The sequence below is a fragment of the Sus scrofa genome, chromosome 15 (assembly GCF_054392235.1).
Source record: "Sus scrofa isolate SSC_HxYL_T2T_F1_AM1 chromosome 15, Sscrofa_HxYL_maternal_Yorkshire_Landrace_v2.0, whole genome shotgun sequence".
NCBI classification, from domain to species: Eukaryota; Metazoa; Chordata; class Mammalia; order Artiodactyla; family Suidae; genus Sus; species Sus scrofa.
Genome location: NC_139397.1, coordinates 45401271 through 45427510, shown reverse-complemented (window position 1 = coordinate 45427510; position 26240 = coordinate 45401271). Strand labels below are relative to the sequence as shown.

General features: G+C 37.5%; 1 protein-coding gene across 11 annotated transcripts in view; it reads left to right on the top strand.

Moving 5' to 3' along the window:
* PTPN4 (protein tyrosine phosphatase non-receptor type 4) overlaps positions 1–26240 on the top strand; it is a 190332-nt gene that overhangs the window by 108405 nt on the left and 55687 nt on the right. For all 11 annotated transcript variants that reach the window (XM_084999633.1, XM_084999636.1, XM_003133309.5 and 8 more), the window contains 3 exons: positions 7143–7206; positions 10722–10894; positions 24950–25018. In XM_084999633.1, the coding sequence (XP_084855759.1) occupies positions 7143–7206; positions 10722–10894; positions 24950–25018 (306 nt within the window). The remainder of the gene's footprint in view (positions 1–7142; positions 7207–10721; positions 10895–24949; positions 25019–26240) is intronic.

Below are 26240 nucleotides of genomic sequence, written 5' to 3'. Positions count from 1 at the left end.
ACTGAGTGGAGCCAGAGATCTAACCCATGTCCTCATGGATACTAGTTGGGTTCATTTCCGCTGAGCCATGACTGGAACTCCTGTGTTTATTTCTTAAAACAGTTGTCCCTTGATATCTGTGGGGGATTTATTCCAGGACCCCCTGCATATATTGAAATCCGCAGATATTTAAGTCCTTTACACCTGGGGTTCTACATCTACATATGGTGAGCCAACTGTATATTTATTGAAAAATATGTGCATATAAGTGGACCTTCACAGTTCAGACCCATGTTGTTAAAGGGTCAACTGACATTCCCATGGGAGTTTACCTATAACCATTTAGTGGAGGGTAAATAGAAACTCAGTTTTGGTAACACATAGAAACTACTCCTGTATAGCTCACTTTCCATTCTCCTTCGTACTGTTGTGATACAAATTACATTTTTTATACAATATAAGCCTGTCAACACCATGATATAAATGTTGTTTTATGCAGTTGTCTTTTAAATCAGGAATAAAAAAAAAACTTAAAATTCCAAAATAAAATTATACTGTTTTTATTTTTGTTTTGTTTTGTTTTTGCTTTATAGGACCCCACTCACAGCATATGGAGGTTCCCAGGCTAGGGGTCCAATCGGAGCTGTAGCCGCTGGCTTATGCCATAGCCACAGCAACGCAGGATCCAAGCCACATCTGCAACCTATACCACAGCTCACAGCAATGCCAGATCCTTAACCCACTGAGCAAGGCCAGGGATCAAACCTGCAACCTCATATTCCTAGTTGGATTCATTAACTACTGACCCACGCGAGAACTCAAAATTATACTGTTGTTTATATTTAGCCATGTAGTTATCCTTAATGATAGTCTTTATTTATTCTTGTGGATTTTAGTTATGATCTAACATGCTTTCATTTCATCTTTAATCTTATTTTCTAGGAAAGATCTACTGACAAATTCTTTTTTTTTAATTAATTAATTAATTTATTTATTTATTTATTTATTTTTTGTCTTTTTGCCATTTCTTGGGCCACTGCTGAGGCATATGGAGGTTCCCAGGCTATGGGTGCAATCGGAGCTGTAGCCGCTGGCCTGCGCCAGAGCCACAGCAACACAGTATCCGAGCCGAGTCTGTGACCTACACCACAGCTCACGGCAATGCCAGATCCTTAACCCACTGAGCAAGGCCACGAATTGAACCCGCAGCCTCATGGTTCCTAGTCGGATTCATTAGCCACTGAGCCACAACTGGAACTCCAACAAATTCTTTTTGTTCATCTGAATATCTTAAATTCTCCTTTTAAGTATTGTTTTGCTGGATATTCAGTTCTTGTTGATTGTCATTTTCCGTTAGTAATTTGAATGTGTCATCCTCTGTCTCTGACCTTCATGTTTCCCAATTAATGTAATTGATGTAATTGAGGTTCCCTTGTATGTGATGAGTCAGTCTTGCTGCTGTCAAGATTTTCTGTGGTTTCTAACAGTTTAACTGTGATATATCTAGATGTGGCAATTTTCTATTTGTATTATTTCTTTTATATTTATCATTTGACATTATTCTGCAAAAAAGAGTTATTCCCTCCCTCACCTAAAAAAATTAGTATCAATTTAGATATGTGGATTCTTATTTTATTTAGAATAGTATCCATTCTTGTTATTAATTATTTTGAAACTTAAATTTTCTCATTTGGGTGGTGGGAGCCCCTTTTAATTGCCTCTCATGTTTTTTGATTTGTTCCCATCAGATTTTGGGACATCTTTACTTAGTGGCACAAGACGTTTAGCCTGATCTTGTATGTTCCCTGCCCCAGCTCTGAAATTAGCCAGTTCTCCCAAGGAGTCCTGGTTTCTTTTAGTGTGGAATAGTTTATAGGGCATTATGTACGTTCATTGTTATTGGACTAGGTTTGCTTCTAGGTGCTAATAGTGGACAGAGATAGCAAATACATATAAATTTAAATTTTTCCAGAGTTTTTTTTTCTTTTTTGGCTGCCCCACATCATATGGAGTTCCTGGGCAAGGGATCAGATCCCAGCCATAGTTGTGACCTAAACTGCAGCTGCGACAACACCAGATCCTAAACGTACTGAGCCAGGCTGAAGATTGAACCTGTATCCCAGCATTCTCAAGATGCCACCAATCCTGTTGCGCCACAGCAGGAACTCCTAAATTTTTAGAAGTTTTTATTTGTTTATTTATTTATTTATTATTATTATTTTTTTTTTTTTTGTCTTTTTGCTATTTCTTGGGCCGCTCTCACGGCATACGCAGGTTCCCAGGCTAGGGGTCCAATCGGAGCTGTAGCCACCGGCCTACACCAGCGCCACAGCAACGTAGGATCCAAGCTGCGTCTGCAACCTACACTACAGCTCACGGCAACGCCGGATCGTTAACCCACTGAGCAAGGGCAGGGACCGAACCCGCAACCTCATGGTTCCTAGTCGGATTCGATAACCACTGCGCCATGATGGGAACTCCTAGAAGTTTTTAAAAATTAAAGTATAATTGATTTACAATATTGTTTTAGTTTCAAGTATACAGCATAGTGATTTGGTATTTTTGTAGATTATCTTCCATTATAGGTTATTACAAGATAAATGGTTATAATTCTCTGTACTATACATGTATAGTATATCCTTGTTGCTTATTTATTTTATATAAGAGTTTATATCTCTTAATCCCAAACCCCTAATTTGTCCCTCCCCCCTTCCCACTCCCGTTTGGTAACCACAGTTTATTTTCTATACCTGAGAGTCTATTTCTGTGTTGCATATACATTCACTGTATTATTTTTTAGATTCCATATATAAGTGATATCATATGGTATTTGTCTTTCTCCATCTGACTTATTTCGCTTACTGTGATAATCTTTACGTCAGTCTATGTTGCTGCAAATGGCATTATTTAGTTCTTTTTTACGGCTGGTTAGTATTCCATTTTGTATATATTCCACATCTTCTTTATCCATTCATCAGTCAATGGACATTTAAGCTGCTTCCATGTCTTGGCTATTGTAAATAGTGCTGCAGTGAACATTGGAGGGCATGTATCTTTTTGAATTATGGTTTTCTCCAGATATATGCCCAGGAGTGGGATTGCTGGATCACATGGTTTTTCCATATGTAGGTTTTTTTAAGGAATCTCCATACCATTCTTCACAGTGGCTACAGCAACTTACCTTCCCATCAACAATTCAAGAGGGTTCCCATTTCTCCATATGCATTCTTAGAGTGTTAATGAGCCTAGGCTCTTGGATCATGAGCTTCACAGGTGTTTCACAGGTGGGACAGGATGGCTGGAGTGGGATGAAATTGGGTTTTCCCTTCCACAGGTCAGTTAAGCTTTGGTTGACTAGTTTCCTCAAAAGGCACACCTTATTAGGAATAGAGTGCTCTGACCTTTTTTTTTTTTTTCCCAGTGTACAGCAAGGGGATCAAGTTATCCTTACATGTATACATTACATTTACATTTTTTCCCCACCCTTTGTTCTGTTGCAACATGAGTATCTAGACAAAGTTCTCAATGCTATTCAGCAGGATCTCCTTGTAAATCTAAGTTGTGTCTGATAAGCCCAAGCTCCCAATCCCTCCCACTCCCTCCCTCTCCCATCAGGCAGCCACAAGTCTGTTTTCCAAGTCCATGATTTTCTTTTCTGTGGAGATGTTCATTTGTGCTGGATATTAGATTCCAGTTATAAGTGATATCATATGGTATTTGTCTTTCTGGCTCATTTCACTCGGTATGAGATTCTCTAGTTCCATCCATGTTGCTGCAAATGGCATTATGTCATTCTTTTTTATGGCTGAGTAGTATTCCATTGTGTATATATACCACCTCTTCCGAATCCAATCCTCTGTCGATGGACATTTGGGTTGTTTCCATGTCCTGGCTATTGTGAATAGTGCTGCAATGAACATGCGGGTGCGTGTGTCTCTTTTAAGTAGAGTTTTGTCCGGATGGATGCCCAAGAGTGGGATTTTGGGGTCATATGGAAGTTCTATGTATAGATTTCTAAGGTATCTCCAAACTGTTCTCCATAGTGGCTGTACCGGTTTACATTCCCACCAGCAGTGCAAGAGGGTTCCCTTTTCTCCACAGCCCCTCCAGCACTTGTTATTTGTGGACTTATTAATGATGGCCATTCTGACTGGTGTGAGGTGGTATCTCATGGTAGTTTTGATTTGCATTTCTCTTATAATCAGCGATGTTGAGCATTTTTCCATGTGTTTGTTGGCCATCTGTATATCTTCTTTGGAGAAATGTCTATTCAGGTCTTTTGCCCATTTTTCCATTGATTGATTGGCGTTTTTGCTGTTGGGTTGTATAAGTTGTTTATATATTCTAGAGATTAAGCCCTTGTCGGTTGCATCATTTGAAACTATTTTCTCCCATTCTGAAAGTTGTCTTTTTGTTTTCTTTTTGGTTTCCTTTGCTGTGCAAAAGTTTTTCAGTTTGATGAGGTCCCATGGGTTTATTTTTGCTCTAATTTCAGTTGCTTTGGGAGACTGACCTGAGAAAATATTCATGATGTTGATGTCAGAGAGTGTTTTGCCTATGTTTTCTTCTAGGAGTTTGATGGTGTCCTGTCGTATATTTAAGTCTTTCAGCCATTTAGAGTTTATTTTTGTGCATGGTGTGAGGGTGTGTTCTAGTTTCAATGCTTTGCATGCAGCTGTCCAGGTTTCCCAGCAATGCTTGCTGAATAGACGTTCTTTTTCCCACTTTATGTTCTTGCCTCCCTTGTCAAAGATTAATTGACCATAGGTGTCAGGGTTTATTTCCGGGTTCTCTATTCTGTTCCATTGGTGTGTCTGTCTGTTTTGGTGCCAGTACCACACTGTTTTGATGACTGTGGCTTTGTAGTATTTCTTGAAGTCTGGGAGAGTTATGCCTCCTGCTTGGTTTTTGTTTCTCAGGATTGCTTTGGTGATTCTGGGTCTTTTGTGGTTCCATATAAATGTTTGGATTGTTTGTTCTAGTTCTGTGAAAAATGTCATGGGTCATTTGATAGGGATTGCATTGAATCTGTAGATTGCTTTGGGTAGGATGGCCATTTTTACAATATTGATTTTCCCAATCCAGGAACATGGAATATCTTTCCATTTCTTTACATCTTCTTTGATTTCTTTGATTAAAGTTTTATAGTTCTCGGCATATAGGTCCTTTACCTCCTTGGTCAGGTGTATTCCGAGGTATTTGATTTTGTGAGGTGCAATTTTAAAAGGTATCGTATTTTTGTATTCCTTTTCTAATATTTCATTGCTGGTATACAGAAATGCCACTGACTTCTGAATGTTAATCTTACATCCTGCCACTTTGCTGAATTTATTAATCAGTTCAAGTAGTTTTTGGGTTGAATCCTTAGGGTTTTCTATGTATAGTATCACATCATCTGCATACAGTGACAGTTTGATCTCTTCTCTTCCTATCTGGATGCCTTTGATTTCTTTGCTTTGTCTAATTGCTGTGGCTAGGACTTCCAACACTATGTTGAAGAGCAGTGGTGAGAGTGGGCATCCCTGTCTTGTTCCAGATTTGAGGGAGAAGGCTTTCAGTTTTTCCCCATTGAGGATTATATTTGCTGTGGGTTTATCATAAATGGCTTTGATTATATTCAGGAATGTTCCCTCTATACCCACTTTGGCGAGGGTCTTGATCATGAATGGATGTTGGACTTTGTCAAATGCTTTTTCTGAGTCTATTGAGATGATCATATGATTTTCGACTTTTTTTTTTGTTAATGTGGTGTATGATGCTGATTGATTTGCGTATGTTGAACCATCCTTGTGAACCTGGGATGAACCCAACCTGGTCATGGTGTATAATTTTTTTGGTATGTTGTTGGATTCGGTTGGCTAAGATTTTGTTGAGAATTTTTGCATCTATATTCATCAATGATATTGGGCGATAGTTTTCTTTTTTGGTGGTATCTCTGCCTGGTTTTGGAATGAGGGTGATGGTGGCATCATAGAATGTCTTTGGGAGTATTCCTTCTTCTTCAACCTTTTGAAAGAGTTTAAGGAGGTTGGGCACCAATTCCTCTTTATATGTTCGATAGAATTCACCTGTGAAGCATCTGGTCCTGGACTTTTGTTTGTAGGGAGTGATTTTGTGACCTCTTCAATTTCATTTCTAGTGATCGGTTTGTTCAGTTGGTCTGTTTCTTTTTGATTCAGTTTTGGCAGGCTGTAAGATTCTAGAAAATTGTCCATTTCTTCCAGATTGTCAAACTTGTTGCCGTATAGTTGTTCATAGTATTCTCTTATGGTTTTTTGTATTTCTGCTGTATCCGTTGTGATTTCTCCTTTTTCATTTATAATTTTGGTTATTTGGGTTCTTTCTCTCCTCTTTTTAGTGAGTCTGACCTGTTTTAACATGGTTCCTTTTCCTCTTTCCCTGTCCGAAATGTGGGGTTATTTTTCTCCAGTTATTACTGTCAGAATCTTGTTCAGCTTCTAGAGGTAAATCTCACATTATTGTGAGGTCTCCCCAGGACTGGGTTCTCTTGGCGTTTTTAACTCTTGGAGTTGACCACGCTGGGGCTTCATCTGTTCATAGAGGGTTCCCCCTTCCATTGCCATTTTCCTGCCCAGCACTGGCTCCTCTAGCAGTGTCTGCCCCTCATCTCTTCTCTCCTGAGCTCTGATTCCCTGTGCTCCACTGGTAGTTTCTTAAACCTTGGGGGTAGCACTTTACCCTGTATTCGCTCTGCCCTTTCTTATGGATCCAAGAAGGGTTGTTGATTCTTCAGTCTGTGGGTTTTTCACTTATTGCTAGGATGGAGGGGTGATTTTCAAGCTCCTTACATGCAGAACAAGAAACCCACTTACAGTTTAAAAGAGTGAATTATATCACTGATATTCTTGAAATTTTAAGCTGTGATATGTGTTTTTTTGTATTTCTTTAGATATAAAGTTGGGAACTGTATGGTTCACAGTTAGTATTCTGATAAAACTTCACATAGTTGAGCATATAAATTCTAATTGTTTTTTCATGAAGCTCCAAAAAATTTAGATTCTTTGTGTACTTTATATATGTATATATAATTAAATATTTGGACATAACCAGATATACAGTTAAAGGATTATTTTTAATTTCTGTTAATGTTTTTGTCTTTGTTCAGTATTTTAAACACTCTGATTCATTTTCTTTTTATCCAGGTTGAAGATTGTAAAAATTTCTTTTAAGTGCAAACAGTTTTTTATTCAACTTAGAAAAGAATTGGTGAGTATTAAGCTAATACTTAGTAATATAAATTAAATCTTTTAAGAAATAAGTAGTCACTCATGAAGTTCCTATTGTGGCCCAGCAGCTTAAGGACCCAAATAGCATCGATGAGGATGCAGGTTCAGTCCCTGGCCTCACTCAGTGGGTTAAGGATCTGGCGTTGACACAAACTACAGCGTAGGTCACAGATGCAGCTTGGATCTGATCTGACGTTGCTGTGGCTGTGTTGTAGGCTGGCAGCTGCAGCTCCGATTCAACCCCTAGCCCAGAAATTCCATATGCTGCAGGTGTTGCCCTAAAAAGTGGGGAGGGGGGATAAGTAGTCATTTATGACAGTATTTTTAGTATGAGTAAAAATGTTACTGTTGATAACTGTCTACTTAGTTAATTCACATTTTATGACAAAGTATTTCCCTGCTCTTTCTGTGGTTCTAATTTGAAGTTATTCTAGGTGTCCATTCTGCTGTCTCTTGAGCTTATAAACTGACCTCAGTTGTTCATTGTTAGTCCTCAGGGTCCATTCATGAGGGAAGTAGTAACTGAGCATTTTTATGTTCTTTTTCTTTTCTTTCTCTATCTCTCTCTTTTTTTTTAAACTAAGTCTACAGCACTTCCTTTCGTACAGACATTTTAGGGAGCCTGAGTGTTTAATTTTGTTTTTAATTCATGAACATGTAGTATATTTCCTCCCTTGGTTGGAGTGGTAATGTCTTTTTTTTTATACATTAAATACAACACGTTGAATTATCTTAGAAAGTGCAATGTGGGAAAGACTTTCATCTTATAAATGGTTTTATCTATTTCATCAAATTAAAGTAACCTTATCCTTTGATTTACAGTATTAGAAATATTGACAAATTAGTGCACATGTATTTGTATATGTGTATAAAATGTGTTCAAAAACCTTAAAAATGTACTTGAATCAAATGCGTTTTATAGAGAATATTAGTCTACTAAGTGACCATGATTCATCATTTATACTCAAAATGTAGAAGTTTTTGTTGAAATAAAGCAGACAGACCTTAAGCGTTGTGCTTGGTAAGTACGTAATATACATGTTATTGTGTAGACCATTCCTACCACCACCCCAGAGCTGCTGTTATTGCTACTGGAGCTGATGCCCTCTCGCTGTTAACTCTCCCAAACCCTTATTATTATTCTCATTCATATCATCAGGAATTAGTTTGCTTTAAACAATGAAATCCTACAGAAAGTTTTCTCTTTTGTCTGCCTTCTTTCCCTTAACACCGTGAGACTCAGCCATGTTGTTTCACATAGCAATAGCTTGCTCCATTGCTCTGTGGTATTCTACTGATTGAATATGCCATAAATAAGTTATTCATTCTTACTGTGTTAGTGGACAGTTTTGCCATTTCCAGGTTGTGGCTATTGTTACTAATGCTGTTAATGAACATTCTAGTATATGTTTCAGTGAAGTTTAGAGGAAAAAATATAAAATATAAATCTTTTCTGAAAACTAAATAACATTTATTTTATTTTATTTTAGTCTTTTTGCCTTTTCTAGGCCACTTCCGTGGCATATGGAGGTTCCCAGGCTAGGGGTCGAATCTAAGCTGTAGCCACCAGCCTGCGCCAGAGCTACAGCAACTCAGGATTCGAGTCGTGTCTGCGACCCACGTCACAGCTCACGGCAATGCTGGATTGTTAACCCACTGAGCAAGGGCAGAGATCGAACCCGCAACCTCATGGTTCCTATTCGGATTTGTTAACCATCGTGCCACAATGGGAACTCCTAAAAATTTTTTTAAATCAAAAAAAGAAAAGAAAAGATCTATAACTTGGGCCTGTGTTAAAATTCTGCATGCTGCAGGCACGGCCAAAAGAAAAAAGAAAAAAAAGTAAAATAGCCCAGAATATGTGTATAATGCACACACATACACCATGTCCTTTGTTGTACATTCATCCTAATCCAGAAATATGCTAGTGACTTGAACAGATACTTCAGAACTGAGGATATCCTCATGGCAGTAACATGAAAAGGTGTTGAACCTCCTTAAACATTAGGAAAGTACAAATTATAATCAGTGTGACAATTTTACACAACCACCAGAATAGTGTAATGAAAAGATTGATAAGCCGGTGATTGGGGAGTTTGCAGAGCATACACTGCTGGTAGGAGAGAGCATATATTGATCTAATCGTTTGGGAAACTGTTGGGTGGTGTCTGCTAAAGGTGAACACCTACACATCTGTGATCCAACAACAGAAATTTGCACATACGCACGTCAGACAAAATATAGGATTATACATAGGAGCAGTATTTTTACATCACCAGACTGGAAACGTCAAATGTCTATCATTCATAAATGGATAAATAAGCTATGGTCTATTCATGCAGTAGACTATAATGTAGAATGAAAATAAGTTGATTCCTGCTTTACAATTACATGAGTAAATATAGAAACATAATACAGAACAAAAGAAGTCAGACCTAAAGACATACATGTGTAGTGCATGTATATAAAGTTGAAAAACATTTGTAACTCAGCTCTGATCATAAGAGTCAGAAGAGTGATCATATGTGTGAAGGTAACCTGGTAGAAAGCGAAGAAAAGGTTACACACGTGCTGCTAACAATCCAGTTCTGGATCTGGTTTGGGGGTGCGTAGCTTGCATTATTAGACCTATCCACTTAACATCATGTGTGTCTTGCTAAATATAGTTTACTTCTGTGAGACTATTTATTTAAATCATAGTTTGTGACAAGTTTTTATTTTTTATTTTATTTATTTATTTTGCATTTTAGGACCACATTTACAGCATATGGAAGTTCCTAGGCTGGGGATCAAATCAGAGCTGCAGCTGTAGGCTTATGCCACAGTCACAGCAACGCAGGATCCAAGCCACATCTGCGATCTATACCACAACTCACGGCAATGCTGGATCCTTAACCCACTGAGCAATGCCAGGGATCAAACCTGCATCCCTATGGATACTAGTTGGGTTCTTAACCCTCTGAGTCACAATAGGAACTCTTGTGACATGTATTTAAAGAAGAATTCAAGAAATCCTTGTATTCTGCTGTTGCTTACTTTAAAAGCATGCTTTCAAAGTAGTGTTCAGAAGTGCTGAATGTTTTTAATTATTTACAACCTAGACAGATTTATAAATGTAAAGATTTTGTTGAAAGGTGTGTTGATATATTTTAAAGTTTAATCTGTGGGCTGGGATTATATTTTGAAACAATTATAGTTAGTACCTTTTGAAAACAGATGTAGATCAATTTTTAGATTTGTTTCTTACTGTGTAAGAAAGTACAGTAAGTAAAGTTCTAAAGTAAAGTTCGGACAAATTGTAATATTTCTGAATGAGGTCCACATTTTGCAAACCTTTCTATTTGTTTTACTGCTGTTTTATTGGATAAGCTAAAAAGATGGTAGAAGAATTAGTGTTTGTAAGGCTAGAATATTTATCTGTAAAAAGTAAATTAAATGGAACATTAGATCCTGATATTTTCATGATTTTTTTCTGCGTTTTGTCATTTATTACAGCATGAATCTAGAGAAACATTATTGGGATTTAATATGGTGAATTACAGAGCATGTAAAAATTTGTGGAAAGCATGTGTAGAACATCACACATTCTTCCGTTTGGACAGACCACTTCCACCTCAAAAGAATTTTTTTGCACATTATTTTACATTAGGTTCAAAATTCCGGTACTGGTAAGTATTGCTTATGCTGTGACGCTTTACTGTTGGATTTTTCTTCCCTTTAAAATAAAGGTCCAGTTTATTGAACCATAGAGTCATTATTACTCATACTTACTTCCAAAATCTCCATGGAATGTGGCCCCTTTGTCTATTTCAACACCAAGTTCTGTAGATGCTCATGATATAACTAGACTTCTGAAACCTGTCCCATTGACTATATTCCAAGTCATTCTTTTCTTTTTTTTTCAGGTCATTATTTTCTAAAGTAAATCAACCATGTTTAATTATTTACAGTCTACTTATGTTATAATTTCTATTATGTCTTTGTTAGGTATTTACAAGAAAAATTTTTTATGAAGAAAATATTTACATGTGGTCAGAAAATATTTGTATTATAAACCTCAAGCATTTATAAAACAGCATAAAGCATAGTACAGGATAGAGTGTTACTCTCCAGGGCTCTTCACCTCCCCAATCAGTAGAAATTGCTAAGAAGCCAGACAGGAAAATTCAGGCAAAGCTTTAGAGGGCCCCTGCTGCAGCAAACAATAGGTTCCCTTGCTTGCTTGCTCTCCAAGGTGGGAGGGGTGGGCTGGTTCCTCATATGGGGCGAGGGTAGGGGATGATCCACGGGTAGGCTAGAGGGGTGGCTTAGGTGGTCTGCCCACCCTTTGGTGGTGGTGTGTGCAGGGGCCATGTGTAGAACCCTGTTTTTGCTAATGACACCCAGCTTTTGCTCTAGGCTCTTTGGAAGTGGCAATTGGGTTCTTTTAGGTTTTTTAATATCTTCTTATCCATAATTTGCCCCAACTAGGCATGCACACAGTTATTTTTAGTCCCTTATAATAAGTTTCTTTGTATTTGGTTGCTTGAAATGTTTGTCCAGATACAAGCACTGCAACTACTGCAGCAAAGGGTCCCAAGTCCCAGTTTGTCTCAATTTATCATTAAAAATGCATCCGCCCACCACCACCAAATAAGAAGTAAAAATAGCCCAAAAATTCAGTAGCAGCACTTAAATAGAATTAAGGAAATTATAATCATAAAAAAGCAGACTCTTAAAGTGACTTGATGTCATGTTTGACCCTTCTGTCACTGTCCTAAAAGCAGTACTGAGAAAAGTAACGTGTTGTTACTTGCAGATTTAAAGGTAATAGAGAGTGAGTATGAGATCAACAGAGTCAAGGAAAAAAAATCAAGAAGCCTTACGTATTGGTACTAAATCCCAGCAGGGACAAAAAAAATCTCCGGTGAGAGAACAGTACAGACCATAATGGTATTCCCTCAACAAACTTAATTCCTAACTTAAATGTCCACCAGGGTTTTTATATAAGAAGGCCACTTGAGCAGATCTCTTTCTTCCCTCTGTCCTTGAAAATATGACTTCCCCATAAATATACACACACCACTTCACTTAGGCAAGAAAAAATTAATAGAATGTAGTAACCAACCTTTAACTGTAATTCACACCAGTCTCAGATGAAAAAAAATCAGGTAATTTACCCACACTCTACCACAGCAAACAAAATCCAGTCATAATGATTATAAATACAAAGGACATGTAATCCAGTTTGGGAGAAAATCATCCCTGAAACACAATGAAATTTCTACTTAGATACTAATTTAAAAAACAAACTAGGAAGAACCATCTAATAAAAAAAATACATGGGGGAGGTAACACTTGCCTTTCAGGCTCTTATTGCCTTTGGGAAATATGGACCGAGTCAGCTTTTACACTTTTAAAACAGTTTTTTTTTTAAGGTATAATTGACATACAATAAACTAGCATACTTAAAGTTTAAAGTTCAGTGTTTGGAGATACATATACATGCATGAAAATCCATTACCACAATTAAGATAGCCAGCATATCCACCGTGGAATTTTCCTCATACCCATCTGAAAACCCCTTTCTTCCATGTATCCACTGGTCTGCTTTCTGCATCTATAAATTGGTTTTTTGCGTTTTCTAGGATTTTATATAAATTGAAATATGCATATTACATATTCTTTATACTCTGGTCTCTTTTACTCAGTGTAATTATTCTGAAATTCATCCACGTTTTCTGGATTGGTGGTTCATTTCCTTATATTGCAGAGTAATATTCCACAGTGTAAATATATCACAATTTAACCATTCACTTAATTATGGATATCAAGTGGGTTGTTTCTCCACTTGGGTTGTTTCTGGGTTTGGGCTATCACAAATAAAGCTGCCAAGAGCATTCGTGGGGAAGTATTTGCATGGACACTTGCTTTAATTTCCCTTGGCTAACTAAATACCTAGGAGTGGAATGGCCAGATCCTATGGTAGATGTATGTTTAACTTTGCAAGAAACTGCAGTTTTTTTCAGTGTACTTTTATCATTGTATATACCCACCAGCAGTGCATGAAACTTCCAGTTCCACCACGTTCTCATCAGTGCCTTCTGTTATCTTTTCAATTGACCAGTTTTTCTGAAGGGCACATAATTTTGATGAAGTTCAGTTTACCAGCCTTTTCTTTGCGTGGATTTTTCTTTGATGTCATATTTAAGAAATCTGACAAAGATCATTCCTCTGCTTTCTTCTAAGTGTTTTACAGTTTTAACTCATATTTAGGTCCATGATGTGTTTGGAAGTAATTTTTGTATATGATGTAAAGTATGGTTTGAAGTTTGTTTATTTGCTTGTGGATGTCCAGTTACTTCAGCATTTTGATCTCAGCTGCAGCTCTCCTGGGCAGGGAAGGGAGAGAGGAAGGGGGAAGACAGTGGGAGAGTGAGCACTGAGCAGAGCACCGGGAGAAGGAGGCCACCCATGGGAGCCAGGAGGCGAAGTGTTCTCAGGCCACTTGGCCACAGAAATTGTTTTTGAAAGTTGACTTACATAAAAGACAGATGCAACAAAACTTACAGTCATTCAGGAGATGGGATTAAGATGGCAGAATAGAAGGACTGGAGCTCAACTTTTCTCCTAAAATCAACAAAATTTACAACCAAGTGCTGAGCAATCTTCAACCAAATGGACCGGAAACTTTCAAAAAGATATTCTACTCCAGAAGACAAAGAGGAGGCCTCAGCAAGAGGTAGGAGGAGCAATTATGCAATATAAGAAACCCCATACCTCCCAGATGGGAAGCCCCACAGGCTGGAAAGTAACTGTTTCACAGAGACTCACCTACAGGAGTGAGAGTTCTGAGCCCCACATCGACCCCCATGTGTGGGGATCTTGCACTGGGAGAAAGAGCCCCCAGAGCATCTGGCAATGAAGGCTGGTGGGGCTTGTGCACAGGCGCTCCACAGGAAACGGAGACCCCATTCTTTTTTTTTTTTTTTTTTTTTTGGTCTTTTGGCTATTTCTCTGGGCCACTCTTGCAGCATATGGAGGTTCCCAGGCTAGGGGTCGAATTGGAGCTGTAGCCCCCAGCCTATGCCAGAGCCACAGCAGCATGGGATCTGAGCCTCATCTGCAACCTACACCACAGTTCACGGCATCGCTGGATTGTTAACCCACTGAGCAAGGGCAGGGACCGAACCTGCAACCTCATGGTTCCTAGTCGGATTTGTTAACCACTGAGCCACGACGGGAACTCTGGAGACCCCATTCTTAAAGGGCACACACAGACTTTCACGTGCACTGGGTCCCAGGGCAGAGCAAAGTCTCCATATAAATCTGCATCAAACCTGACTGCAGTTCTTGGAGGACCTCCTGGGAAAACAGGGGTGAATGTGGCTTGTTGTGAGGGAAGGACATTGAAAGCAAAACTCTCGAGAATATTCATCAACATGCCTTTCTGGCCCCACCCATCAGCACTGAGAAACCCCAGGGCAAACAACAATCCAGGTGGGATCACAGCCCCACCCCTCAGTAAACAGGCTGCCTAAAGACCCCCCCCCAGGCAAACAGCCACCTCTAATCTCACCCAGAGACAAAGCCCCACCCACCAGAGGGATAGGAATCAGCTCCACCTACCAGTGGGCAGGCATCAGTCCCTCCCATCAGGAAGCCTACAGCAAGCCCCCATACCGACTTCAGCCACAAGGGGGGCAGACACCAGAAGTAAGAGAGGCTACAACTTATCTGTAAAAAAGGTCACCACACCAAAAACCTATAAAAATGAAAAGAGAGAACTTTAACTCAGATGAGGGAGAAAGGAAAAACCCCAGAAAATCAGCTAAGTGATGAGATTCTCAGCTTCCAGGAAAAAGACTTTAGACTGTTGATGCTGAAGATGATGCAAGACATTGAAAATAAACTGAAGGGAAAGATGGATAACTTACAGGAAACACTGAGCAAAGAGATACAAGATATCAAACAAGAAGAGATGCAAAATACAATAACTGAAATAAAAAATTCATTAGAAGCAGCCAACAGCAGAATACAGGAGGCAGAAGAACGAATAAGCGAGGTGGAGGACAGACTAGTGGGAATCACTGATGAACAGGAAAGAGAAAAATTTAAAACAAATGAAGACAGTCTCAGAGAACTCTGGGAAAATGTTAAATGCACCAACATCCCATGTTATAGAGGTGCCAGAAGAAGAAAGAGAGAGAAGGCGACAGAAAAAATATTCCAAGAGATAATAGCCAAAAACTTCCCTAACCTGGGAAAGGAACCACTCAAATCCAGGAAGTGCAATGAGTGTCATGTTAAAACCCAAGGAGGAATACCCTGAGACACTGTTAATCAAACTGACCAAAATTAAAGACAATCTTGAAAGCAGCTAGAGAAAAGAAATAACATACAAGGGAACCCCAATAAGGTTATCGGCAGATTTTTCAGCAGAAACTCTGCAGGCCAGAAGGGAGTGGCTTGATATACATAACGTGATGAAAGGAAAAAACCTCCAACCAAGATGACTCTACCCAGCAAGGTTCACATTCCGATTTGAAGGAGAAATCAAAACCTTCACAGATAAGCAAAAGCTGAGAGAATTCAGCAACACTAAATCAGCTTTACAATAAATACTAGAGGAACTTCTCTAGACAGAAAAAAAAAAAAAAGGCTGCAAACAGAAACATCCACGCACAATTATGCCACCAAAATCAGAAATCATGAGAAGAGGTAGGTACAAATGCAAGACACTGGAGATGCACTTGCAATTAAGATACCAACAACTTAAAACATTCTCATATATGTATCTCTCTCTGTATATAGACTCTTATATCAAAACTTCAGAATAACTACAGACCAAAAATCTACAATTGATACAGAAACAAATAAGGAAAATCAACCCAAATACACCACTAAAGATAGTCATCAAACCACAAAAGGAAAGAACAAGAGAAGAAGGGAAGAAAAAACAGCAACAAGAACAAATCCAAAGCAATTAATAAAATGGCAATAAGAAATAGATATCAATAATTACCTTAAATGTTAACGGACTAAACGCCCCAACCAAAAGACACAGACTGGCTGAATGGATACAAAAACAAGACCCATATATATGCTGTCTTCAGGAGACCCACTTCACTTCTAGGGACACATACAAATTGAAAGCGAGGATGGAAGAAAATATTTCATGCAAATGGGGATCAAAAGAAAGCTGGAGTAGCAATACTCATATCAGATGAAATAGATTTTAAAATGAAGAATATTTTAAGGGACAAGGAAGGTCACTACATAATGATCAAAGGATCAATCCAAGAAGAAGATAGAACAATTTTAAATATCTATGCACCCAACACAGGTTCACCACAATATATAAGGCAACTGCGAACAACCTTAAACGGACCAGTTGACAATAACACAATCATAGTGGGGGGCTTTAACACCCCACTTACAGATGGACAGATCATCCAGAGAGAAAATCAATGACGAAACCCAGGCCCTGAATGAAGCATTAGAGCAGATGGACTTAATAGATATTTATAGGACATTCCATTCCAAAGCAGCAGAATACACATCTTCTTAAGTGCACAGGGATCATTCTCTAAGACTGATCACATCCTGGGCTACAAATCAAACCTCAGGAACTTTAAGAAAATTGAAATCATATCAAGCATCTTCTCCGACCACAATGCTATATGACTGGAAATCAACAAGAAAAAAACTGCAAAAAACACAAACACATGGGGACTAAACAACATGCTACTAAACAACCAATGGATCACTGAAGAAATCAAAGAGGAAATTAAAAACTACCTAGAAGCAAAGGACAACAAAGATATGACACTCCAAAATCTATGGGATGCAGCAAAAGCCATTCTAAGAGGAACATTTATAGCAATACAAGCCTACCTCAGGAAACAAGAAAAAGCTCAAATAAACAAGCTAACTTTACATCTAAAGCAGCTAAAGAGAGAAGAACAGACAAGACCTAAAGTTAGCAGAAGGAAAGAAATCATAAATATCAGAGGAGAAATCAGTGAAATAGAAACAAAACCATAGAAAAGATCAATGAAATGAAAAGCTGGTTCTTTGAAAAAAATCAACAAAATTGGTAAACCCCTAGCCAGACTTATCAAGCAAAAAAGAGAAGGCTCAAATCAGTAAAATTAAAAATGAAAAAGAAGTAACAATGGACATCACAGAACCACAAAGGATCATAAGAGACTACTACCTGCAGCTATACACCAATAAAACGGAAAACCTAGAAGAAATGGACAAATTCTTAGAAAAGTACAATCTTCCAAGACTAAATGAAGATGAAATAGAAAAAATAAAACCAATCACAAGCACTGAAATTGAAACTGATTTAAAAACTTCCAACAACAACAACAAAAACAAAACGAAAAAACATCCAACGAACGAAAGTCCAGGACCAATAGCTTCACAGGAGAATTCTATCAAACATTTGAGGAAGAGCTAACACCTATCCTTCTGAAACTATTCCAAAAAATTGCAGAGGAGGGGATACTCCCAAACTCATCCTATGAGGCCACCGTCACCCTCATACCAAAACCAGACAAAGATACCACAAAAAAAATTACAGGCCAATTTCACTGATGAACATAGATTCAAAAATCCTCAGCAAAATACTAACAAACCACATGCAACAATACATTAAAAAGATTGTACATCATGATCAAGTGGGATTTATCCCAGGATGCAGGGATTCTTCAATATCTGTAAATCCATCAGTGTGATACACCACATTAACAAACTGAAGAACAAAAACCATATATATCTTTTCAATAGACACGGAAAAAGCCTTTGGCAAAATCCAACACCCATTTCTGATAAAAACCCTGCAGAAAGTGGACATAGAGAGAACGTACCTCAACATCACAAAGGCCATATATGACAAACCCACAGCTAACATCATTCTCAATGGTGAAAAGCTGAAAGAATTCCCACTGAGATCAGGAACAAGACAAGGATGTCTGCTCTCACCACTGCTACTCAACATAGTTTTGGAAGTCCTAGCCATAGCATTCAGAGAAGTAAAAGAGATAAAAGGAATCCAAATTGGAAAGGAAAAAGTAAAACTATCACTATTTGCAGATGACATGATAGTATACCTAGAGAATCCTAAAGGCTCTACCAGAAAACTGTTAGAGCTCATCGATGAATTTGGCAAAGTCGCAGGATAGAAAATTAATACACAGAAATCATCTGCATTTCTATATACTAACAATGAAAGATCAGAAGGAGAAATTAGGGAAGCAATCCCATTTACCATCACATCCAAAACAATAAAATACCTAGGAGTAAACCTACCTAAAGAAACAAAAGACCTGTACTTTGAAAACTAAGACACTGATAAAAGAAATCAAAGGTGACACAAATAGATGGAAAGACATACCATGCTTTTGGATTGGAAGAGTCAATATATCAAAATGACTATACTACCCAAGGCAATCTACAGATTCAGTGCAATCCCTATCAAATTACCAAGGACATTTTTCACAGAACTTGAACAAAATATTTTAAAGTTTGTTTGGAAGCACAAAAGACCCAGAATAGCCAAAGACATCCTGAAAAAGAAAAATGGAGCTGGAGGAATCAGGCTCCCTGACTTCCGACTATACTACAAAGCAACCGTCATCAAAACTGTATGGTGCTGGCACAAAGACAGAGATATAGATCAGTGGAACAGGATAGAAAGCCCAGAATTAAACCCACACACCTACAGCCAACTCATCTATGACAAAGGAGGCAAGATTATACAATGGAGAAAAGACAGCCTGTTCAATAAGTGGTGCTGGAAAAACTGGACAGCCACATGGAAAAGAATGAAATTAGAACACTCTCTCACACCATACACAAAAATAAACTCAGATCCACCTCTTAGAGTAATGACAGTAAAAACAAAAATAATCAATTGGACTTAATTAAACTTAAAAGTTTCTGCACAGCAAAGAAAACAAAATGAAAAGACAACCCACAGAATGGGAGAAAATATTTGCAGGTGAATCGACTGACAAGGGATTAATCTCCAAAATTTATAAACACCTCCTACAGATCAGTATCAAAGAACAAACAACCCCATCAAAAAATGGGCAGAAGACCTAAAGAGACGATTCTCCAAAGAAGACATATGGATGGTCAAAAAACACATGAAAATGTGTTCAACATCACTCATTATTAGAGAAATGAATATCAAAACCACTGTGAGGTACCATCTTACACCTGCCAGAATGGCCATCATCAAAATGTCTACAAACAATAAGTGCTGGAGAGGGTGTGGAGAAAAAGGAACCCTCTGACACTGGTGGTGGGAATGTAAATTGGTGCAACCACTGTGGAAAACAGTATGGAGATGCCTCAGAAAACTAAAAATAGCACTACCATTTGATCCAGCATTCCCACTCCTGGGCATCCATCCAGAGAAAACCATGACTCCAGAAGACCCATGGACTCCAATGTTCATTGCAGCACTATTTGCAGTAGCCAAGACATGGAAACAACCTAAATGTCCATTGACGGAGGAGTGGATCAAGAAGAGGTGGTACATATACACAATGGAATATTACTCAGCCATTAAAAGGAACGAATTACTGGCATTTTTAGCACCGTGGATGGACCTAGAAATTATCATGCTAAGTGAAGTCAGTCATACACTGAGACACCAACATCAAATGCTTTCACTGCCATGTGGAATCTGAAAAAAGGACAGAATGAACTCCTTTGCAGAACAGATACTGCCTCACAGACTTTGAAAAACTTACGGTTTCCAAAGGAGACAGTTTTGGGGGTGGGGGTTGCAATGGGGAAATCCTATAAAATTGGATTGTGATGATCATTGTACAACTATAAATGTAGTAAATTTATTGAGTAATGCAAAAATAAAAATTTTAAAAAGAAAAAACAAAAAGCAATAAATATTTTATTTCTCAACATTGTAGTTTTCAGTTTAAAAGTCTCACATCTTTACCAAATGTATCCTTAATTATTGCATTTTTTATGCTATTGTAAATGAGCTTATTAAATTTTAATTTTAGATTGTTTAATTTTAGATTGTTTATCATTGTTTACGGATGCATTGATTTTTTTATGTTGATCTTGTTTCCTTAAACTTTGCTTACCTCATTTATTCCAGGAGCTTTTTTTATAACTTCCAACAGATTTTTTTTTCCCAGAGGATAAAGATAGTTTTAATTCTTCCTTTCTATTCTGATCCTCTTTACCTCTTTTTCTTTACTTACTGCCCCAGCTGGAACTCTAACATAGAATTGGGTAGAAGAGGTGAGAACAGACATCCTTGTCTTATTCCTTATCTTAGGGGAAGACTCTCAGTCTTTCACTATTAAATGTGTTGTTAACTGTAGGCTTTCGTAGATGTCCTGTAACATGGGTGTTAAAGAACTTCCTCTATTTCTCATTTGCGGGAAGTTTTTACCAGGGTTGGATATTCGTTTTTGTCAAATGTTTCTTCTGCAGCTATTACAGTGATCATATGAGTTTTCTACTTAACTTTGTTTATACTGTTAGTTAGACATTGATTGATTTTCAAGTGGTAAAGCAACCCTACATTCCTGGGGGAAATCTGATTTTGTTATGATCTGTTATTCTTTTTATATATTATTTTATTCAGTTTGCTTATATTTTATTTAGAATTTTTGCATTTATGTTGTGAAGGATATTTCTCTTTAGTTTTCTTGTAATGTCATCAGGTTTGGTGTCGTAATTTTGCCTCATTTAATGAGTTGGAAAGTATTCCCTCATTTTCAGTTTTCTAGAAGGATTTCTGTAGTGATATTATTTCTTATTAAAATATTTGATAGGATTTTCCGTTTCTGTTCTTCTAAGGCAGAAGTGTTATTTATAGGAGGCTTTTCAACAACACATTCAAATTCTTTAACACAAATAAAGCAGTTCACTTTTTCTTCCTGGGTGACGTTTGATAATCATATTTTTCAAAGAACTTATCTGTTTTTGTCTTCATACTTGTTTTTTTTTGGCATAAAAATATAATATTCCTTTAGTATACTTTCAATAGAGGATCTGGTAATGTCATTTCTGTCATTCTTGATACCGGTAATTTGTGTCTTCTCTTTTTTCCCTTATCAGGCTTGTTAGAGGTTTAGATATTTTTAAATATTATAAATGCCAAATAAAACCTTTCTTCAGGCTTATGTAGCTTTTGGACCACAATTGTCTACCAAGTCTTAAAGGAAAAAAAATGACTGAAAAATATTAAGCTTAGACTTAGCCAGTTTCCTTCTAAATTCTAAAGGCAAATAGATATAAAATCTCAGGGAATATAATATCTCTGAGCCCATTAAAAAAAAAATTAATGTAAAGTAAAGCCATCCAGGAGTTCCCGTCATGGCTCAGTGGTTAACGAATCTGAGGAACCATGAGGTTGTGGGTTTGATCCCTGGCATTGCTCAGTGGATTCACGATCTGGCGTTGCCGTGAGCTGTGGTGTTGGTCACAGACGTGGCTCAGATCCCACATTGCAGTGTCTGTGGGATAGGCCGGCAGCTATAGCTCCAATTGGATCCCTAGCCTGGGAACTTCCATATGCCTTGGGTGTAGGCCTAGAAAAGACCAAAAAAAAAAAAAAAAAAGTAAAACCATCCAAGAGAGAAACCAAAGTGACTCAACAAGATTCTTGGTGAAAGAACTAAGAATAAATTCTTTAAATATGGAACCAACTCTGGAAGTTCTCGTTGTGGCTCAGCAATGAGCCCAATTAGTATCCATGAGGATGCAGGTTTGATCATTGGCTTCACTCAGTAGGTTAAGGATCCTGCGTTGCCGTGAGCTGTGGTGTAGGTCGCATACGCAGCTCAGATCTGGCATTGCTGTGGCTGTGGTGTAGGTCAGCAGCTGTAGCTCCGATTGTATCCCTAGCCTGGGAACCTCCATATGCTGCGGGTGCGGCCCTGAAAAACAAGTAAATAGATAAATAAGGAAGCAGTTCTTGACAACTATGAGAATGATTACTATAGAAACAGAATTAAAATGTCACAAATTTTGACAAAGTAAAAGTAATAGTATAACTAAGAAAAGCAAGTGGAAGTCAGGGACTAGTGAAGTGTGAGAATCCATAGTAATAAAAATTAAATGTTAACACACTAAGTTTTTAAGGTTTGCCTTGACTTTTTTATTCTCCTTCTCCTTTTTTAAATGAATGGTAGTCATTTTCTTTCCTTTAATTCAAGGAAAATTTATTTAATATTTTCATTGTGGCATATATCACATTATCACAGTGTAATATCCATATTTTAGTCTTTTCTATGTATGTATAGTTTCAGAATGATTTTTACCTGCTCATAGTGAAGATTATTTCTTAGGGGGTATGACTATGGCTAATCTGTTTACTTTTTTGTTTTACTTTCCTATATTGCTTGAATTACTTATAATGGCCTGTATTCGTCACCAATTGGTATTTTGTCATTGTTCTAAAGATAGTATCTTACTGTCACAATTTAGCGTTCTTAGATTATGGTATAGTTTTGCATTTTGTTCTAATAATACTACACCCATAAAGAATAATATCATAGATATTATGACATATAAATACTTAATTTCTCCCTCATATTTTCATTTTATCTTTATATTTTTATAATGAAATGCAACATATTAATTCAGCCTTTTGACTAATAATGTTTCACTTGAATCCTCTTCACTGGAAAATTACTGTGTCAGGCAAACAGAAAGCCCTTTTGATTTTTCAAATTAAAACAATTTAATTGAGGCAGTTGGTTTCACGGGTGTTAGAAAGTCTAGAAAAACAAAAGGAAAGAGGGTTTTAGAGAAGCAAACAGGAAGCCTGGGTAACAGTTGAGGATCAGGAGCTTGTGTTACGTCTGGGCCAGCATCCACAAGCCTAGACCTGCTACCTCACTGTTGAGCCACTGTCAGTCATCTGCCAAGAGGGCTGCTTGATTGGGGCTGGTGCTATCTACAAGGTTCTGTTTCTCCCTGTCCCCACTGTTGTTACAGCAGCTGCCAGCATCTGACAGTCACCTGCTTCTGACTTGTCCCACTTTCTGATTTCCCACCAGAAAAAAAACAGAACCTAAGAGGAAGCCAGCTTGCACAGCAGCCTGGAAAATGGAGTTTGTCGACTGGCAGCAAAGAATTTACCAGAGCAGAGGACAGGATTGAGGCCTATGGCAGCTCAGTTAACACTATATTAGTGTGTATAAGAAAATTGCATATTCTAGAGTTGTGAAAGTTAGATCTTATGTGTATAGTCCTTATGGACTTTAAAAAACATACCCCAAATACTTTTTAATCACCAAAATGCTTAATAATCTTGTAAACAAGGTAGAAGTGGCAGCAGGACAAATGTTTATCTAGACACAACCCTGCACCTAGTGGATACATGTTAAATACATGCTTGTTTTCCCTCATAATAAGCAGTGGTTTGGAATACTAGAACTCTTGTCATACTTAAAATGATGAAATATTATTAAGACTGAGAGATGGAATTTGGAGTATTAGAGGATTTAATACCTCCTCTGTCAACTTCCTCACACACTCCCTTGTCATCTCTATTCCAAAATATCCAGGGGATTACAATCATTGTTCTAATATGGAAGTACAAAACATCGGGGAACCTTAATCTCTTACCTTGTTCACAATTGCAAGTATGGTTTATCCTTCTTAGAGGAAATATGTTTTCTTAAGAAATATCAACTTGCCTAAATTTAAAAATCGTGGTAATGGGGAAAAAAAAAAAAACTCTTAAAAGAGAACATAGGTAAAAGCATTCAGGAATTCCCTGGTGGCCTAGCAGTTAAGAATCCAGTGTTGTCAATGCTGTGACTCAGGTTCAGTCCCTGGCCTGATAACTTCCACATGCTGTGGGCACAGCCCACCAAAAAACCATGGTACTGCTTGTGACTTCTCCGTTAAAACTTTAGCAAACGTGTCGTTCTAGTCACGTTTATCTATTCTTGTCTGTGGATGATGATCTTAAAATTTCCTGCATATATGTTCATTCACACAAATAATATGATATTCTAAGTAACGAATTCTCTGACAACCAAGTTTTTATTAACATATTTGTTCTGCCTGAACACATCAGAGTACCACCGAGGCAGATCAGTCCCCATGCATGAATAGTAGACTTGCAAAACAAATCAGCATCAGGACAAATCCCCTGTAGTACCCAACTCCCAACCATATTTCTGTCCTTAGTTCCTTCTTATACAAAAATATCTGGAGTTGCCTGTACCTGGACATGGAAGGATTTGCGGATGCATCTGTGATCATCAGCAGCAGACCAAGCAGGAAAGCTTGCCCAAGTTCAGGATCCCCCCACATTTCAGGCCCTTGATTAAGGATTAGTAAGGATGCTAGCCAAACCACACACGTGTGGATGAGGGCAGGGCTTAGATGAGCTGGGACATAGCAAGCTGTCCCTGTGCTTTCCAGGGCACAGCAGAGCAGGAACTCCTCTCAGACAAAATTGCTTCTTTCATACCCCCAAACGAAGGAGCATCCGGAAACAAAGTGTCTTTGGAACACATCTCTGTTCATTAGTTAGAGAGCTGTAATTATGCTTCATCCATTTGGGCAGAAGTGGAATGTAGTGCATTCTTTCCTTCTTATCCTCTGTTCCCTTTCCTTTGCTAAAAATATCTTGTATCTTATGTAATTGTAATATAATCATGCTGTGTATTGTCATTTTATCTTATAATCCTCTTTAAGGTTTTCTTATTGTACATATTTATGTATTTCAGTGGGAGAACTGAAGTCCAGTCAGTTCAGTATGGCAAAGAAAAGGCAAATAAAGACAGGGTATTTGCAAGGTAAGCCGCTACTGTTTTCAGTGTCTGGATTTTTTTTAAAGCAAGATTTAAATTTCTAAAAACTCTTTTTCCATATATGATTACAAAATTATCATGATTTTTTTTAATTTAAACAAGAAATTATATGGAGGCAATAGTGAAATAGTTTGTCTAGTTTACTCAATCTTCTTTTTCTTTTTTGGCCACACCTGTGGCATATGGAAGTTCCTGAGAAACATAATAACTCATTTCATATGTTATCCAGCCCAGTTCCATCTTTCTTTAAATTTTATTGTTAAGAAATAAATTGTTTTTTTATTTGGGTGCCATTTAGTTCTTTTTTTGTTTGGGTGCCATTTAGTTTTTTAAATATCTGTTAATAACCAGTTTGCTTTTTAGCAAATGAGATGACATGATCAGATTTATGATTTAAAAAATAGTTTCATGAGCAACAATAGAGATTGAATTAGAAGTAAAGACTCGGTCCACAGAGACCAATTAGGTGTTGCAGTAATCCAAATGAAAATAATGAAGGCCTGAACTAAAATATCGGCAATGAATGCTTAGTAGGGAACAAATTTGAGGAACATATTTTGGGGGCAGAACTAGCACATGTTTTATTATGCTGGAGTTTTGTGAATCCTTCTTGAAATAATAACTCAACTAGGATGAGGTTTTAATAGTACTATGTTAATGATCCTGCTAGCTCTAAAAGACTAAGCTTTTCTGAAATTGTAATGATCTGATGCATGTCTATCAAAATATTCTAATGGTTTATTGTTAGAGTATTAGAGAATTTTAGAATTCTTGTTCATTCCTTGAAATTTTAGTTGGCAATATAAGTAAAAAAGATTTCTCCTTAAACTTTTTATGTAAGGGTTTTTTTTTCAGCAATAGTACATGTTTATTTTTCTGATTGTATCAACTCTTGGAATTGCTTTCATAATTTCTCAATTATCATATGATGTCTAAGAAGAAAGCAAAAGAATGTTCCCATGCAACAGAAAAATAAGATGCTGTGGTCAGAAAATAAATTTACCACATTGCAAACACACTGATAAAGTGTGGTATTTTTTTCTCTGAAATTTCCACACTCAACAGGAAACATAGACAGCAAGCTTGAGTGGGTGGGTCTCTGAGGTTAAAACTGTTAATAAAATAAAATACCTTCAAATTTAGTTTTAAGTGCAAAACATTGCCAGCCATGTTTAATTTATTAACAGCAGTAAAGTGTTCTGATGAT